Source organism: Gordionus sp. m RMFG-2023, chromosome 3 (genome assembly GCF_954871325.1).
Source record: "Gordionus sp. m RMFG-2023 chromosome 3, tfGorSpeb1-WG-v2, whole genome shotgun sequence".
Lineage (NCBI taxonomy): Eukaryota > Metazoa > Nematomorpha > Gordioida > Chordodea > Parachordodidae > Gordionus > Gordionus sp. m RMFG-2023.
Genome location: NC_088777.1, coordinates 16,877,327 through 16,897,105, shown reverse-complemented (window position 1 = coordinate 16,897,105; position 19,779 = coordinate 16,877,327). Strand labels below are relative to the sequence as shown.

The window sequence follows — 19,779 nt, the reverse complement described above, 5'->3', positions numbered from 1 at the left end:
CGTTCAGTAACAGCACCCATAGAATTTCATGGAAAATGAATGGCGTATTTTAGAGTTAAGTCTTCTTTAGCGATATGGCTCAAGCAAAGCCTAAATTATGATTAAGGTCCAGTTCAAAAAAATTGGCGTTACAACAGCTGATTTATTTATATCTATTTGTCCATTTATAATCACATGGCCTGTCAAGTTATTAATAAAAAGGATTAAATTTTATTAAAACCTAATCTAAACCTTAGCCCATATCTACCTATTCTTAAAAATTCTGACCCATATTCCTCTAACCTTTAATCATACTCCTTACTTTAGAAACTTGTTTAATTTTAAACATAATTCATCCAATAGTTGAACATTCGTTCTAACAATGTTAAATTATACAACTAATGGTATCGTCTAACAATGAATTACGTATCGCTTAAGCGATATCGAGGTTAATGTGACAAGATATTCATTCTTAAAAAGTTGATCACTATAAGATGGTACTCATCTTAAGGAGTTAGGGAAAAATAAAAATATGGGGAGTACCTCCGTATAATTATCATTTAGAGTATTCTTTTGTACTGATTACCTGATGTTCACTGTAACATGAAAAGCTGGAGGATAGATCCCTATTAGAAGTCTGCAATGGGCGGGTATTAAGACCGCTCATTCTACAGGGGTGCATGAGCGGCCAGGCTGAAATATTTTGAATATTGAGCGGGCTAAAAAAAAAATTTAAACAATGAGTGGGTGAATTTGAAATATTTTTATGGCTAAACGGGCAGAACAAAATATATCAAAATAAAATAGGAGCCAAACTATCCAAGAAAATAATTTTTAGATAAAAAAATTCTAAAAATATTAAAATACTGTCCGAACCGTGTACCCAAGCTAGGCTGCAGGTGTCTGATAAAAATGGCCTCCCGAGACATGGGGGGGGGGGTAAATGTGTATTTGGAAAAATCAAACCTTTGTTTATAAAAATGGAGTGGGAAAAATTATTTTTTAAGAATAAACTCTAATTTGAAAATTGACAAGAAAATAATTTTTTTGCTTTAGTTTTTCAATTTCGCTATTTTCCCCAGAAATGGAGCTACTTTTTATTAACCAAAAAAAATTACCCTTAGTTTGATCCCTAACTACTGTGATATTTATAATCACAAAAAACTTTTTCCGAATAATTAAAAATCACATTCCAAATTTTATTATGAAATTGATCACACTATAAAAATTCATTAAATTCATTTAAAATAAATTTTGAATCATCGTTTACAAAAAATAAATATTAATTTTAAAAAAGTCATAGTTAAATTTATTAATACTTTGACAATACAGGATAAAAAATAGTAATTATGAGATTAAAAAATTATATATTATAAAAAAAAATATTATCATTCCTATTATCTAAAATTGTCTGTAGATATTTTTATATGTAATGTAGAAAGCTGTATTTAGTTTTTGTATATCATATTAAAAAATATATATTAATCTTAAAGTTTGATTTGGGTCAAAATTTATATAAATAGATCTCAAAGATATACAAATATGATTATAAAATTGCATTAAATATTAAAAATATGTATATTATTGTATAAATAACTAAAATTTTATAGGTCTTGAGGTTTCATTTGAGTTTCCCCTTCACATATATAAATTTGAAATGCCTTATATAGCAAGTATGATCCTAATACACATTTTTTTGTTTGAGGCCATTCCTGAATTTCACCATAATATGTACCCCTTTTTTGATTAGTTAAGTTGCTTTTGCCTAATGTTATTGTTTAATATAATAAAATAATTAAGATATGCACCAATACTCCAATACTTACTTTAAAAAAGTATATAATGCTTGAATAACAAATATGAAAATGAAATAAAATGTACAACCCTATATTCAAATTCCTCGAAACAAGTCACAAGTTTACTTTGTATCAAACAGTATTTAAAAATGTTTGTGTATCGTAGTTAGAGATCTGCAAAAGTTAGTCGTCCAAAAGCCTGATCTGCAGGCTGGGCCAAAAATTAAAAAAAATTATAATGTGTCAGGCCGGGTAATTAGTATATATAAAATTTTGTGGTCACACAATTTATATATGAAAAATCAGAGTTTTGGAAATCTCTTTTTTTTTGTAAAATTTTAATAGATCATATCGGATATTAAATTTTTTTGTATTTCAAGCTTAATATTTTGATTAAAACTATTTGAAAATAAATTACAATGTTTATTTGTTTGATTTTATTTGTCTAACTAAAATATTAAATCTATAGATAATATAGTAAATCACAAAATTAAACAAGTTATTTATGATACGATCTAATTACAAATATACACTACACATACACAATATAGATATTAAATCTATAGATAATATAGTAAATCACAAAATTAAACAAGTTATTTATGATACGATCTAATTACAAATATACACTACACATACACAATATAGATATCAAACACAATTGATTAATAATGTAAATTGTGTAAGGAAAAATCTATCGTCATAAGGCGAGATATAAGAACCATAATTAACATTGCAAAAAATTAAATATAGAAGTTATAGGACTGTGCCGATATTAAATATCGGATAGACACCGATATTTAGCATTTTCAAAAAATATCAGATAGGGCCGATATTTTATAAAAAACCGATCTGATATTTTTTTAATGTTATTTTATGATTGTAATATACATTTTTTTATATTATAAATAATTTATAATAATAATTAATGAAGGGAACTAAAATACAATTTATTTGATGTAATGTTTAAAAAAATTATACCTATTTTTTGATATATTATTTGAGGCAAGAAAAGGATTTTAAAATATCTAACGAATCACATTCAGCTAATGTTGTTGATTTAGACAATTTAAAAAACAGTTCAATCAAGATTTTCGAAAAAATTAAATTACTCAAGTTTATTGATTTGGCCCACAGATGGCAGAAAGGTTTGGGCTTCTATTGGCAAAATTTATAAGCTTAAATAATAATATTGTGGCTAAAATCTTGATCTAGCCATTTTTAAAAATCGGAAATGGATCTGTTTAACAATACTATATTTTCCCATTAACATCGCAAATATTTTAAATGAGATTATGGAGAATAAAAAAAACAAAATACAGTTACCCATTCGTGAAACTTAGTTGGATTTATTTAAAATAGAAAATATTGATATTTTTATGACATTAGTTCAAAATAGTAATACCGGTTCGGTAAAAAATTGTGGATCGGCACTACCCTAGAAATTCAAAATGATGGCCAAAATTCATAAAAAATCTGTTATGGGTACACCTTTCGTAAAATTAAACGGGCTGAGTTGGACTTGACTTTTCGAGTCAGATAATTTGTGCAAAATTTTTTACGGCCCGGGATTTGCATGTCTCTAATCGCAGTCAATTGGTAATACTTTTTTGGTACCCTTATCATAAAAATAATTTTTTTCTTAAACATAAAGCATAATTATTTGATTCAAAAATCTATGGATAATGTTTCATTATTCATAAATATTCAAAATTATTCATAAGTATTTAATATATTCCTTGTGGAAATTTTTAGTTTTTAAATTCTATTAATCCATATTTTCATTTTTATAAATCGTTGAATATTCGATACCATAGTAATTCCATATTTTAAAGAATAAGGAATTATTTAATTTGTATAAATATAAATATAAGCTAGTACAAATATGAATATTCATATTTTTGTAGGTGTGATCCATATGCAGTCAAGGGGTGGGGGCATCCTAGCCCATTTAGAAATTTGAATAAATATCATTTTAAGCCAATAAAATAATTTGCCCATACACTCCCTTTATCCTAAGATGTATATATTATGTAACTATACGCTACAAATTAAAAGAAAAGAAGTAAAAGTTCATTTAAATAATGGCTATAATTTAAAATTTCCAAAAGGCATTTTAATAAAAAAAGTGGGAAAATTATTTTTAAAAATGTAACCCTTCCAAAAGCGTATAAATGGGCCTCTAGCAAAGTGTATGGAGGAAAACCCTACCTAATATTGACTCCCAAGCAAAATGCTAGCTACACCTATGATATAATTGATGCCAATAATATTAGCACAGGTAATAATTGTAATATTATTCAATATATCCACATTATTCAAGTAATATCTTTCAATGTATAGTATATATATATTAGTTTAGAAATATAATCAGAGACAACATTTTTAATTTTTTTTAAAATATCGTTTATCAGCTGATATTACTAAATTTTTTCCAATCCAGTCTAATAAAATAGTGTTTTAAAATTTTTCTAAATTTATTAATATTTAAGAAAATATATGTATATAAGTAGTGTTGCGTAATCGGCTAATTTTAGCCGACTAAAAAACGGCTTAGCCGAGATTTTAGGTGGAAAAATCGGCTGCCTAATTAGGCTAAGCTTAAAAATCGGCTAAACCTAATTAGGCTAAGCCTAAAAATCGGTTAAACCTAAAAATTGGCTAAGCCTAAAAATCGGCTAAAATTAATTAGTCAAAACTGCATCGATGCTTTAGCATTAATTATTATTTATTTATTTTAGTAAAATAATTTATTTTATTTATATTTAATGTAAATATTAATTATTATCAACAAATAAACATGATATGATTTAATATTTTTTATTTATATTATTATATTTTGAAATGAAAATAAATTTATTTATTTGATGTTTTTTTAATAAAAAAAGTAATATGCTGCTATATTGTAAAAATGTAATATTCTTTTTAATATAATTTATAAGTGATTTTCACAATCTACTTTGTAAATACATCTTTTATTGAGGAATTATATTGTAAATTTTATTAGATAAATAAACAATCTTTTAGGATTATCTATTTATTATTAAATGAGGTGGATTTTATGAAACTTTTTTGATGTTATTTTATATGATCTTTTTAAGGATAATATTTTAATGTGACAATTGTCATAATCGTTATTTTATAAGTTTTTTGAATTTTTTTGAAGAAAGTATGTTAAAATAAGTATTAATAACATGTGTAAATATAAATTTAGTGAAGATGTACCAATGAAAAGTGACAATTGTCATAATCGTTAATTTTAAAGTTTTTTGAATTTTTTTGACGAAAATTTATTAAAATAAGTATTAATAACATGTTTAAATAAAAATTTAGTGAAGATGTACTCTAGATAAGCGACAATTGTCATAATCGTTATTTTTAAAGTTTTTTGATTTTTTTTGACGAAAATAGTTAACTTGCATCGATATTGATTTTAAAATAGAAAAAAAAGTTTACCCAAATTTTAAACAAGATTGTCTGGTGAAAATTGGTAAAAAAATAATAATTTCTAACTTAGGATTAGATATTATGATATAAATTTTGCATATTAATTTCTGACCCGATTAACGGATGTAATAAAATGCCAATTTGCTCCTGTTTTTGGGGAAGAATCTATTATTACCATATGTTTTTTCTATGGCACATACTCAGGCAATTTTAATTTTACAATCTATATTTTTACCCATTTACATCAAAGAAATTTTAAAAATAACGATTATGACAATTGTCACTTTTCTATGGTACATCTTCACTAAATTTTTATTTAAACATGTTATTATTACTTATTTTAACATATTTTCGTCAAAAAAATTAAAAAAACTTTAAAAATAAGGATTATGACAATTGTCGCTTATCTAGAGTACATCTTCACTAAATTTTTATTTAAGCATGTTATTAATACTTATTTTAAAATATTTTCGTCAAAAAAATTCAAAAAACTTTAAGAATAACGATTATGACAATTGTCACTTTTCATTGGTACATCTTCACTAAATTTATATTTAGACATGTTATTAATACTTATTTTAACATATTTTCTTCAAAAAAATTCAAAAATCTTTAAAAATAACGATTATGACAATTGTCACTTTTCATTGTCTTCACTAAATTTATATTTACACATGTTATTAATACTTATTTTAACATATTTTCGTCAAGAAAATTCAAAAAACTTTAAAAATAACCATTATGACAATGTCAATTTTCTATGGTACATCTTCACTTAATTTTATTTAAACATGTTATCAATTCTTATTTTAACATATTTTCTTCAAAAAATTCTAAAAACTTATAAAATAACGATTATGACAATTGTCACTTTTCTATGGTACATCTTCACTAAATTTTTATTTAAACATGTTATTAATACTTATTTTAACATATTTTCTTCAAAAAAATTCAAAAAACTTATAAAATAACGATTATGACAATTGTCACTTTTCTATGGTACATCTTCACTAAATTTTTATTTAAACATGTTTTTAATACTTATTTTAACATATTTTCTTCAAAAAACTTTAAAAATAACGATTATGACAAATGTCACTTTTCATTGGTACATCTTCACTAAATTTATATTTACACATGTTATTAATACTTATTTTAACATATTTTCGTCAAAAAAATTCTTGTCACTTTTCTATGGTACATCTTCACTAAATTTATATTTACACATGTTATTAATACTTATTTTAACATATTTTCGTCAAAAAAATTCAAAAAATTTTAAAAATAACGATTATGACAATTGTCACTTTTCATTGTCTTCACTAAATTTATATTTAAACATCTTATTAATGCTTATTTTAACATATTTTCGTCAAAAAAATTCAAAAAACTTTAAAAATAACGATTATGACAATATAAATTTTCTATGGTACATCTTCACTAAATTTTATTTAAACATGTTATCAATACTTATTTTAACAAAAATTCAAAAAACTTATAAAATAACGATTATGACAATTGTCACTTTTCTATGGTACATCTTCTCTTAATTTTTATTTAAACATCTTATTAATACTTATTTTAACATATTTTCTTCAAAAAACTTATAAAATAACGATTATGTCAATTTTCAATTTTCTATGGTAATCTTCACTAAATTTTTATTTAAACATGTTATTAATATTTATTTTAACATATTGTCGTCAAAAAAATTCAAAAAACTTTAAAAATAACGATTATGACAATTGTCACATTAAAATATTATCCTTAAAAAGATCATATAAAATCATCAAAAAAGTTTCATAAAATCCACCTCATTTAATAAAAAATAGATAATTTTAAAAAAATGATAAAATTATAAAAGATTTCACCTAAAAGATTGTTTATTTATCTAATAAAATTTACAATATAATTCCTCAATATGTATTTATAAAGAAGATTGTGAAAATCACTAATAAATTATATTAAAAAGAATATTACATTTTTACAATATAGCAGCATATTATTTTTTTTATTAAAATAACATCAAATAAATAAATTTATTTTCATTTCAAAATATAATGATATAAATAAAAAATATTAATTCATATGTTTATTTGTTGATAATAATAAAATATTTACATTAAATATAAATAAAATAAATTATTTTACTAAAATAAATAAATAATAATTAATACTAAGCATCGATGCAGAATTTTGACTAATTTTATTTTAGCAGATTTATATAGGCTTAGCCGATTTTTAGGCTTACCTAATTAGGCTTAGCCGATTTTTAGGCTTAGGCGTAGTTTTTAGCCGATTACGCAACACTATATATAAGTCAAGAACAAACTAGATGGGATTCCCCTTTCTATATGATTGAAAGATTTTGAGAAAAAAATTGCAATAATTTTAGGACGCCGATCCACATATTTTTCACCGATCTGATCCGATATTGGTTCAAAACCGATCCGATATTTATATTGATTTTTCACCACCCCTCTTTGAACCAAATGTAATTAAGAAATCAATATTTTTTATGCAAAAGAATTATGCATTTAATTTTATTTTTTTATTTCAACAATAATTTAAAAAATATATTATAATAAGATAAAATAAATATAATAATTACGTGATACATAATAAAAGCGTTTTCGCCCTCTGGTTGTGGATACAACATAATTTATAATTTTATGTTGGTTTATAAAATTGTAATATTTAACATATAAAATTATAATATATTAGATTTTTTAAAATAGATATAAGAGCCTCTAGATTTTCAGGCAAAGGATCAGAATATTTATAAATATTAGTTTTATTAAGAATGACCGATATTGTTGGCTGACTTTCAGGACTCCTTTTTTAAAAAATTTGATTTGTTTTTTCTAATATTTCTCGTTCTTTTTGTATTAGCTCTTCGAATTCCGTTTGATGGAATCGCTTTAAATGTTTCCGAATATTTGTTGTATTAAATGAATTTTTTATTATTCCTCCCCGTGAAATTACAATTCCGCAGATAACTAATTTTGCAAAATCCTCTTTATCTTTATCAAATTATTTCCATAATTCAGAAACCATATTAAAAATAATTCTTTTATTTAAAGTATAAATAATAAAATTGGTATTATTTTTTAAAAAAATAATACTTTGGGTGTTCCTTTCTATTTTTATAAAAAAACTTCATGTCTATTTAGATTTGATTATTTTTATATTTTTAAAATAAATTTTGAATATTTTTTCTACAAACACGTTTAGTTTGTAAATTTTTTTCTATCCTGTTTTATTATTATTTTTACCCAATATTAAATTATCATTCATTCATTTTTTTTATTTTTTTTTGTTGTGTATAACATTCTCTATAGGTATCACATTTATATCATAATATATAACCAGTTATTTTATTTTACAGCGTTTATTTTAAAATTATGAAGAAACAATCAGTTATTAACTCTTATTTAGTTAAGTTAAACAAATGTCAAGCAACATCACCTCTACAAACTACAAGTAATACTACATCAGAAATTTCAGAAACTGATTCTTCTCATAGTTAGTATAAATTTATATTATTATTTCATGACTTATATGATATTGATATAGTGTAATACCTATATATTATTATTTCATATATATTTATTTTATATAAGATAAGAGACAGACATTTATTATTAATATTATCATTTTTGTATAATAATTTTAATTATTAAAATAAATATATTCACTCATATTTCAAGATATGAATGAAGCTAATAATCTATAAAATGATCCTCACTACACTCAGGAGGAGGAAGATGGTAAATAGTTTAAAATTTAACCCAAATTTTTCTATTTATATATTTTTGACAATATCAATAGGAGTAAGAGATAATGGTGTTTCATTATTACATTTTGATTTTAAAACAAATAAAGACGAACATCTAGCAACTCAGTCTCTAATTGTCAAGAGGCAACTAGTAATTGATTTATAAATATAAAAATTTTTATTTTTTTGTTAATCTTTAAAGATATAATGTTAATGACCTTTCTCTAGTTTTTAATACTGAATATCTATAATTTTACTGATCAACTTTACTGATAATCTTCATCAGGGTTATGCACTACAGTATAGCAAATACTTGTATCTTAAATACAAGACAAATTTTGTGTTTGTTCATTTTCAGCATGCCCTTCCTTCGCCCATCCTGATGGCCATTATTATTTATGACCCTTTCCCTCATTACAAATTATTAATTATAATATTTTTAGTGTCAAAAAAGTCCTTTAATGGTTCAATTCAAATTCCAGGTGATTTTGGCCAGAATAAATCAAATCAAATTAAACAATTACGCGAAAAAAGATATCCATGGAAGGCAAAGATCATTTCAAAAATCATGGTATAGAGGCCGAGACTGGTTGGAGTATAGTGTAGAAGCTAACGCTGCCTTTTGTTTTCCATGTAGGAAATACTTGCGTAATCCAAGTGATGAATTTGGACAAACGGGATTCAGAAATTGGAAAAATGCGTTAGCTGCCAAGAAGGGACTACTAAAACACGAGTAGCTCAAAAGCTCATTTAAATTCAATTACAATATGGCATGATAAAAATCAAAATATAAACAAAGGTACAGAAATAACTAAAATGTTGGGAGATGATCAAATTAATCGTAATCAATATTATATTAAATCAATATTTGATTTGATGCTATTTCTTAGCATACAAGAGCTACCTTTCCGTGGGACTGGTTCAACAAATATTACGGATGCTGCAAAAGATGAAAACATAATTTATTCTTCTGGGCTATTTATAGAAATGTTCCTACACCATCCAAAAAGACCCTGAATTAAATAAAATTATGAAATTTATACCCCAAAATGCCCAGTATACATCACCACAGATTCAAAACGAAGTAATATCCATTATGGCAGATATGGTGCTTGAACATATTTCAGACAAATATAATAAAAGCGAGATGCCTTTTTTTGTCTTAAGGCTGATGAGACAAAAGATGCTTCAGGTTGTGAAAACCTGAGCATAATAATTCGCTATATTTTTTCTGGAGAAATCCAAGAAAATTTAATAGGAATCATTAATTTAGAGTGTCTTTCTGCTGAAAGCATTATAGATTGCATTTTAAAGCAACTTCATGATCTAAATATTAATTCAGCTAATATAATAAGCTAGGCATATGATGGTGCAAACGTTATGTCTGGCCGAAATGGAGGAGTGCAAACACTTCTTCAAAAAAAAATTAATAAAAATGTTCCTTTTATACATTGCTACAATCACAAGTTGCATCTTGTGGTTCAAAATTGGTATAATAATATTGTTATTATTTCTAATTTTTTTAATTTATCAAATGCATTGTATAATTTTTTCAGGCGTTTTAACGTATCCTGTAAATATACAGGCCACACCCTTAAGAGACTTTTAGACCAGAGGTGGACTGGTAATTTGGAAACATCTCGCATTATTTATGAGAATTTTGAGGCTATTGGTGAAGTATTATTTTACTTTTCTAATAGAACTTTTAATTCCGAGGTTTCAATTCATGATTCAGGCGAAGCCTCTGGTCTTTTATCTCAATGTATTAATATAAATTACATTATATTAGCCATCATAATTTATGAGATATTAATTACAATAGATCTACTAAATAAATATCTACAATCAGTAGGTACTAATCTAATGGATGCTAAAAAATTGTATTGATTCTACTATCAATATAATAAAATATAAAAGAAGTGATAATTCTTTTGCTTTGATTATGATTAAGGCTGAAATACTTTTATCAAAATTTAATCTTACTCCCCAAAAATCATCACGGGTACGTAAAACGCCTAAAAATTTCCAAGATTTTTTAGTTGATAGCAAACTAGAATTCGTTTGTGAAAAAGACTCCAATTGGAGTTCTGTAAAAAAGATATATTATGATAATTATAGATAACTTTATGAATCGTTTTTTAGACCTGTTTCCATATTTACAGTTTAAGAGGGATTTTAATGGGGCCATTTTCATCTGATAAAAAATAATCAGGATCAAGGGGGAACAATGTATTAAAAGATGAAAAAAGATTAAAATCATCTTCTGTAAATCGGTCTAAAAAACAATCCACAAAGTTATCTATAATTATCATAATTTATCCTTTTTAAAGAACTCCAATTGGAGTCTTTTTCACAATCGAATTCTAGTTTGCTATCAACTAAAAAATCTTGGAAATTTTTAGGCGTTTTACGTACTCGTGATGATTTTTGGGGAGTAAGATTAAATTTTGATAAAAGTTTTTCAGCCTTAATCATAATCAAAGCAAAAGAATTATCACTTCTTTTATATTTTATTATATTGATAGTAGAATCAATACAATTTTTTAGCATCCACTAGATTAGTACCTACTGATTGTAGATATTTATTTAGTGGATCTATTGTAATTAATATCTCATAAATTATGATGGCTAATATAATGTAATTTATATTAATACATTGAGATAAAAGACCAGAGGCTTCGCCTGAATCATGAATTGAAACCTCGGAATTAAAAGTTCTATTAGAAAAGTAAAATAATACTTCACCAATAGCCTCAAAATTCTCATAAATAATGCGAGATGTTTCCAAATTACCAGTCCACCTCTGGTCTAAAAGTCTCTTAAGGGTGTGGCTTGTATATTTACAGGATACGTTAAAACGCCTGAAAAAATTATACAATGCATTTGATAAATTAAAAAAATTAGATATAATAACAATATTATTATACCAATTTTGAACCACAAGATGCAACTTGTGGTTGTAGCAATGTATAAAAGGAACATTTTTATTAATTTTTTTTTGAAGAAGTGTTTGCACTCCTCCATTTCGGCCAGACATAACGTTTGCACCATCATATGCCTAGCTTATTATATTAGCTGAATTAATATTTAGATCATGAAGTTGCTTTAAAATGCAATCTATAATGCTTTCAGCAGAAAGACACTCTAAATTAATGATTCCTATTAAATTTTTTTGGATTTCTCCAGAAAAAATATAGCGAATTATTATGCTCAGGTTTTCACAACCTGAAGCATCTTTTGTCTCATCAGCCTTAAGACAAAAAAAAGGCATCTCGCTTTTATTATATTTGTCTGAAATATGTTCAAGCACCATATCTGCCATAATGGATATTACTTCGTTTTGAATCTGTGGTGATGTATACTGGGCAATTTGGGGTATAAATTTCATAATTGTATTTAATTCAGGGTCTTTTTGGATGGTGTAGGAACATTGCTAAAAATATCCCAGAAGAATAAATTATATTTTCATCTTTTGCAGCATCCGTAATATTTGTTGAACCAGTCCCACGGAAAGGTAGCTCTTGTATGCTAAGAAATAGCATCAAATCAAATATTGATTTAATATAATATTGATTACGATTAATTTGATCACCTCCCAACATTTTAGTTATTTCTGTATCTTTGTTTATATTTTGATTTTTATCATGCCATATTGTAATTGAATTTAAATGAGCTTTTGAGCTACTCGTGTTTTAGTAGTCCCTTCTTGGCAGCTAACGCATTTTTCCAATTTCTGAATCCCGTTTGTCCAAATTTATCACTTAGATTACACAAGTATTTCCTACATGGAAAACAAAAGGCAGCGTCAGCTTCTACACTATACTCCAACCAGTCTCGGCCTCTATACCATGATTTTTGAAATGATCTTTGCCTTCCATGGATATCTTTTTTCGCGTAATTGTTTAATTTGATTTGATTTATTCTGGCCAAAATCACCTGGGATTTGAATTGAACCATTAAAGGACTTTTTTGACACTAAAAATATTATAATTAATAAATTGTAATGAGGGAAAGGGTCATAAATAATAATGACCATCAGGATGGGCGAAGGAAGGGCATGCTGAAAATGAACAAACACAAAATTTGTCTTGTATTTAAGATACAAGTATTTGCTATACTGTAGTGCATAACCCTGATGAAGATTATCAGTAAAATTATAGATATTCAGTATTAAAAACTAGAGAAAGGTCATTAACATTATATCTTTAAAGATTAACAAAAAAATAAAATATTTTTATATTTATAATTCAATTACTAGTTGCTTCTTGACAATTATAGACTGAGCTGCTAGATGAAGATGATTGAGTCTCTTCGTCTTTATTTGTTTAAAAATCAAAATGTAATAATGAAACACCATTCAAAAATATATAAATAGAAAAATTTGGGTTAAATTTTAAACTATTTACCATCTTCCTCCTCCTAAGTGTAGTGAGGATCATTTTATAGATTATTAGCTTCATTCATATCTTGAAATATGAGTGAATATATTTATTTTAATAATTAAAATTATTATACAAAAATGATAATATTAATAATAAATGTCTGTCTCTTATCTTATATAAAATAAATATATATAAAATAATAATATATATGTATTGCCCTATATCAATATCATATAAGTCATGAAATAATAATATAAATTTATACTAACTATGAGAAGAATCAGTTTCTGTAATTTCTGATGTAGTATTACTAGTAGTTTGTAGAGGTGATGTTGCTTGACATTTGTTTAACTTTAACTTAAAATAAGAGTTAATAACTGATTGTTTCTTCATAATTTTAAAATAAACGCTGTAAAATAAAATAACTGGTTATATATTATATTATAAATGTGATACAATGTTATAAACAACAAAAACAAATGAAAAAAAATGAATGAATGATAATTTAATATTGGGTAAAAATAAAACAGGATAGAAAAAAATTTACAAACTAGACATGTTTGTAGAATAAATATTCAAAATTTTTTTTAAAAATATATAAATAATCAATTCTAAATAGACATGTTTTTTGAATAAATATTCAAAATTTATATTAAAAATATAAAAATCAATTCTAAAAAAAATTTCTAATTTGGGGGGGGGGGGGCAGGAAATTTTTTGGGGGCCAAACATCTTTTCTGGAGGCCAGATTTGTGGGCCAAAATTTTTTTTGCCCCCCCCCCCACCTCGTGGCTACGGCCCTGTATGCACATTAACCTTTTGGAAGAAAAAGTTAGAGCCATTGATATTTTTAAAATGTACATTCATTTTATATATATATTCATTTTTTATTTTTATATTTTGTTTACATGTTTTAAAGATAAATAATTAATAAATAAAAATCTTTTTTATTATTAAAAAAAATTTAGAGCTAAGAAAGTTCTTTGTATCAGGAAAAATTTTTTCCATTGCTAGATTAATACTTAATGCAAAAAGGACTTCTTTATGTCACACGAATCTTGATAAAATACTATTTATTCATGACAATTATAATTTTGCTAATCTGAATTCTGATTTATTATATTTCATACTTTATATATTGCTTGCATTACAAATTTATATTTTAATTTGTTATAATAAAAATCATTAGAATATTACTAATATGTGTTGTTTATAAGACTCTGATCTGAGTAAAAATGCAATTCCTTAGTCTATTTCTGAGAATGAGAAAATATATAAATTTAAATTGGAGTGAGAGGAAATAATTTAAAAAATGAATTAAATATGTTAACAATGTGTTCAAAAAGAGCACCCAAATAAATTATAAAAAAAATGTAATACTTTGATTTATAAATTAAATTTATTAAAAAATACATTGATTTATATATTAAATTCATTAAAAAAGATTAATAAATACCGCGCCGTCAATTTAGTAGGTGGCTTTCGGTGGAAAATTAAAAAATAACAGACATAGGCGCACAAGTCTACCCACGCCAGGCTAAATATTTTTAAAAATTCCCAAGCTGGGCCTGTTTTTTTAAAAAAATGGGTTGGTCTATATATTTTAAATCATCACTATTCTATAAAAATTAAAACAAATGTAATATATTTTAAAAAAATTTGGATCAGGTAGAAAAATTTATTTAAAAATAAATTCAGACCATGCTGAAAATTTTTTTTAAAGAAAAATCCAGGCTGGGCTGTGCAAATGGTATTTCTGCAGGTCTCTGATATAAATTTATGTATTTTTAAATTGATGAATATAACAGAATAAATAAGCCGAAAATGATAGGTTAATTAAAATTGAATATATTTAAATGACTTATGTTTAGTCAAGATGTTTTGATAGAGGGGGAGGGAATACTTTTTTTAAATTAAAATAATTTTTGGAATATTAAGATTTATTATAGTTAATCATATTATAAAAATGTCAATTTCAAACACAAAATAATAAAATATTGGAAAATAAAAAATATTTATGAGTGAATATAATATTGTTAAAAAATATCATAGCTATATAAACTGGTAAGTAAATCACAATAAATTTAGAATTAATCATTATATGATGATTTCAAAAGTTAATCAATATATCGGTCATAAATAGAATTAATATTCATTTAATAATGGATTAGATTGGTATCCAAAAAGAGGATGGCAAAACTAATTAGTTTAATGCATAAAAATAAATATTACCAATTGCATCTATCATAGATGCCTCCCTGGTCAAGGCATCATTTGAGGGAAGATTATGAAAAATATGTAACGATATAATGCCCAACCCTTCCTCCCAAATTTTCTTAATATAAATAGTTTTTTCTTTTTCTAAAGTCTGAAATATTATATAATAATAAATTTAAATATATTAAATACTTCTTTAGATGTGTTAACTGTGCATTTTAATGTATTTAAAGCTTCAATTAAATGTGAATAAGGTCTAATTTGAGAACCTTTCCCAATATAAAAAATTGCCCCTAAAAATTCTTTAAACACATTTAGATTAAGCTGATCTTTTGATATATTTTGTTTTAAACATTTCATAGTTACAATTTTTGTGGTTTTATTTGGGTCTAATAATATATAATTAAAATATATTTTCTTAGATTTATTATATGAAGGTAGATTATAAGAAATATTATTATGAATTTTTCCAAAAAGTTTATCACAATATTTTATTAAATCTGGATGATGTTCAAATGTCAATATAGATTTGTTGCTATTTATGATATATTCCAGTTCCTGTGAATAATAACGAACACACCTTTTATTAATAACAGTATTAAAATCTAAATGAATATATAAAATAAGAAAGTATTATATTTATAACTTGATTCTAAATTTTTAGATTTATCTAGTTGTAAATAATTATTAGTTTTTAAATTATATAATTTTTTTTGATATAAATATCGAGTTGAATCAGTAATAGGACCTGGTTTATAACTATTTTTTTCTAATTCTAATCTTAATAGTTCATCTGATAGTTCTTGAATTTCATACATTTTATTTTCAGAAATGCGCAAAAAACTAAGAAAACCATTAAAAAAATATAACATCTGACATATTAGATGTGACAGGTTAAAAAGTTAGTATGACATATGACATTAAATATATAGTATAATTCTAATAAAGCATTAAAAAATAAAACAGTGTGTATTTATATTTTTGCATAAGGCCATTTCCAGACAAAACGTTTTTTCAAAGCTGTTTTTGGGTGTTATTAGCAATCAATTTTTTGTTTCCCAAAAAAAATTTTAACTTATTGAATTAATTTTTTTATATAATATAATATTTTAAAAAAAAACAATCTAGATCCCCATATTTTTTTTCGTAAAAGAAAAAAAACCAGTTTGATTTTAATAACAATTAAATGGCGTTTTGAAATATGCGTCCGTATTGTTTTTTCTAAAATATTATATATTATATTAAAATTAATTCTCGAATTTAACATTTTTTTTGGAAATAAAAAAAAAATTGTTGGTAACATTACCCAAAACCCGCTTTGAAAAAACGTTCTGTCTGGAAATGGCTTAATACTTTAAGTGTAAAAAATACATTATAATTTTAAAAAAATTGATATTTTGATTATCGTTTTTTACTTATTCCGATTTTCTATATATTCCCTAAATTATATTTCAATGTAAATTATATTTTTATAAATTTACATTCCATATTAGTTACCTAAAAAAACAACTAAAAACTTAGGCAAAAAGATTATATCCTAATTCTTTTTATAATTACAAAAAACTGGATATATTTAGACTCTTTAGTGGATATTTTTTTTTCATAACATTAATTTTTTTAAATGATTACAATATTTAAATTTATTAATATAATTAAAATATATTAAAAATAGATAAAATTATAATTATTTTGAAAATAATTTGTGAAATGACAAGGTTTTAGGTAATTGTAATAGAGCATCTATAGGTAGTTCTAGATTCTCCTCGGATAATTGTAGATTTTGTTGGTTTGTGATATCCTGCATTATGGAAATTTATTTATTTAAAACTTTTTTTTGTTAGTTGTAAAGTTTTAGCAAATTTGAAGGAATTTAAACACGAAGGTAAACTATTAATATTTTCCTTGTTTTCCAATATATTTATCCTTTTTTTGGTTTTCAGATATTATAAATTACAAACCTTTTCACATCTTTCCCTTAATTCCTTAAAGCACAACATCATCAGATCAATTAATAGCTTCTTAATAAAGTTGCCAATATTATTTTGAAAATAATCTTGCATCATCTTATATATTTCCTTATCTGTTAATTTTCATTCATTTTTAAATAATTTTTAAAAATAAGTAAAATAATTAATAATTTATGAAAAAAAACATTATCAAAAATTTATTTATATAAATAAAAAATAATTTTTTAAAAATAAATAAAATATTTTAATGTTGAATTAAAAAACAACATGCGTTCTTTAAAAAATGAAAAATTTACTTTTATAAAACTTTGTTAAATGCAACCATAGTGGCAAGTAACAATAGCCAGTTTATGCTCTGCAAATATTTATGTTCGTAATTATTCCGATAGTTAGCAATAAATATATAAATGTGTTTATATTAGCGCAGATAGTAAAATAAAATATAATAATACAAATTTTTTTAAATATGATAATATAATTTATACATAATTATTTAGATTTTTTAAAAATGGCAAATAAAAATATTATATGAAAAAAATTGTTATCCAATAAAAAAAATCACTTTCAAAATATTTGAATTTAAACACTTTTTTGAAAATTTATGAGAAATAACTATTTATATATGAGCCATTCCATGTCAAATCGATCAAAAAAGGCACATTTTCGGCTGACCCCTTTTAAAATTGTTAAAAATTTTGGGAATTATTTAGATAGGTATATAAACGAGAATACCGTTTATTTTAGCTCGCTAGCACACCTGGTTCTCGAGATATAGGGGTTCAAAAGTGAAAAAAAGAGCCACTTTGGATTCTGTAAAATTTTTAAAATGCTTATATCTCAAAAACTATTTACAGTAAAAAAAATGTATAATATATCATATTGTAGGTAAAATAAATCTCTAAAGGGCTATCAAAAAAATAATAAAAATTGGCGCCAATTTGAGTCTTTAACTTCCGGTTTACCTATCTTGCTTCACCTGTATTTTTAAACAAAAAAGGGAGTTTGTTTTCGAAATTTTTTTTTTGTTTTTTATTTAGACACCTTTTATAAATATATATAAGATGTCAAAACCTTGGCGACGCTATCGACTTTTCCGAAATATACATTTTTACCAAAAATTGAAGAAAAAAGTAGATGGCGCTAATGGTTGTAAAATATTATTCTTAACGAAAATGAAAATATTGATACGTTTATAAGAAATGTGATAAAATTTTCTAGTTCTGCCCCCCCCCCTTCACCATCCTTAAAATGTTTTACATTTTTTAGATCTCTACTTTGCTACTATAGCGAATGACTTATTAGCTCGATAATGTATAACAGCTGCAGTAAAATCGAATATTTTATTTGGCATATTATCGATTATATTTTACAAAATAAACTGTTTAAAAAGATCTCTCTTTCTGCGTAATATTTTTAACTTATCCGTTCAGATTTTAAATATTACAACCCGTCTGCAGCTTATTATTTTTCTGTCTACCAATAACATTCTGGATTTGGAGAGTGCAAAATCATATATTATAGGTGCAGATCAATTAAAATTTTATTCTATATCACAGATGGACGTACCAAATATTAAAATGTTGCAACCCATTTAATCTACAAAGACATGCTTATTATCGCGAGAATCTAAGAAAGATTCTACCCTGGATGACCCAAAAAAATTTACCATTCAATTTAGATATGTTAATATGCTCTTCATGCCGACAAAAATTAGCAAACATTCCTTATACTTAAAATAACAATTTAGATATTGATTCTCCCCCTCATATAATTAATCAAGAGGCTTTGGAAATTTGTTACATTATTAAGTGTCTAATGGGCATTTGCCCACTCTGCTCCTCAGTTTAATTAGTATATTTAATAGAAATTCAAAATTTTTTAGCATAAAAAGTGAAAATATCCGGTTATTGATAAGTTAGCAGCAAAATTTTAATCATAATCTGTAATTTCATAAAGGGCCATCTATTTTTTTATCAATTTTTGGAGTCGATAGCGTCGTCAAGATTTTGATATAGTATATATATTTAGCAAAGGTGTCTAAATAAAAAGCAATTAAAAATTTCGAAAACAAACTCCTTCTTTTGCTTAAAAACACAGGTAAAAATAGGTAACCCGGAAGTTAACGGCTCAAATTAGCGCCAATTTTTATTGTTTTTTGATAGCTCTTTAGAGATTCTTTTTATCTACAATTTGATATATTATAAATTATTTAA

At 24.5% G+C, this 19,779-nt stretch overlaps 1 protein-coding gene across 2 annotated transcripts; it reads right to left on the bottom strand.

Moving 5' to 3' along the window:
- Positions 1 to 1,249: 1,249 nt before the first annotated feature.
- LOC135926599 (ankyrin repeat and LEM domain-containing protein 1-like) lies at positions 1,250 to 16,459 on the bottom strand. 2 transcript variants are annotated; one of them, XR_010571924.1, is made up of 4 exons: positions 16,246 to 16,459; positions 15,792 to 16,204; positions 15,615 to 15,743; positions 1,250 to 1,744 (listed from the first exon to the last, which is right to left on the bottom strand). XR_010571924.1 is itself a non-coding variant. In XM_065462525.1 (4 exons), the coding sequence occupies exons 1-4, from the start codon at positions 16,415 to 16,417 to the stop codon at positions 1,584 to 1,586; spliced, it is 882 nt and encodes a 293-aa protein (XP_065318597.1). In that variant the 5' UTR covers positions 16,418 to 16,459; the 3' UTR covers positions 1,250 to 1,583. The 2 variants fall into 2 exon arrangements, 1 of the variants encoding a protein (XP_065318597.1); XM_065462525.1 differs by having other exon boundaries at positions 15,615 to 15,750.
- Positions 16,460 to 19,779: the final 3,320 nt, after the last annotated feature.

Coding starts and splice junctions, on each gene's coding strand:
- LOC135926599 (XM_065462525.1), bottom strand. CDS start 16,417: ATGTATGAAATTCAAGAACTATCAGATGAACTATTAAGATTAGAATTA. Junction 15,751..15,791: donor CAGTTAACACATCTAAAGAA/GTATTTAATATA, acceptor ATAATATTTCAG/ACTTTAGAAAAAGAAAAAAC. Junction 1,745..15,614: donor ATCTATGATAGATGCAATTG/GTAATATTTATT, acceptor CAATAACATTAG/GCAAAAGCAACTTAACTAAT.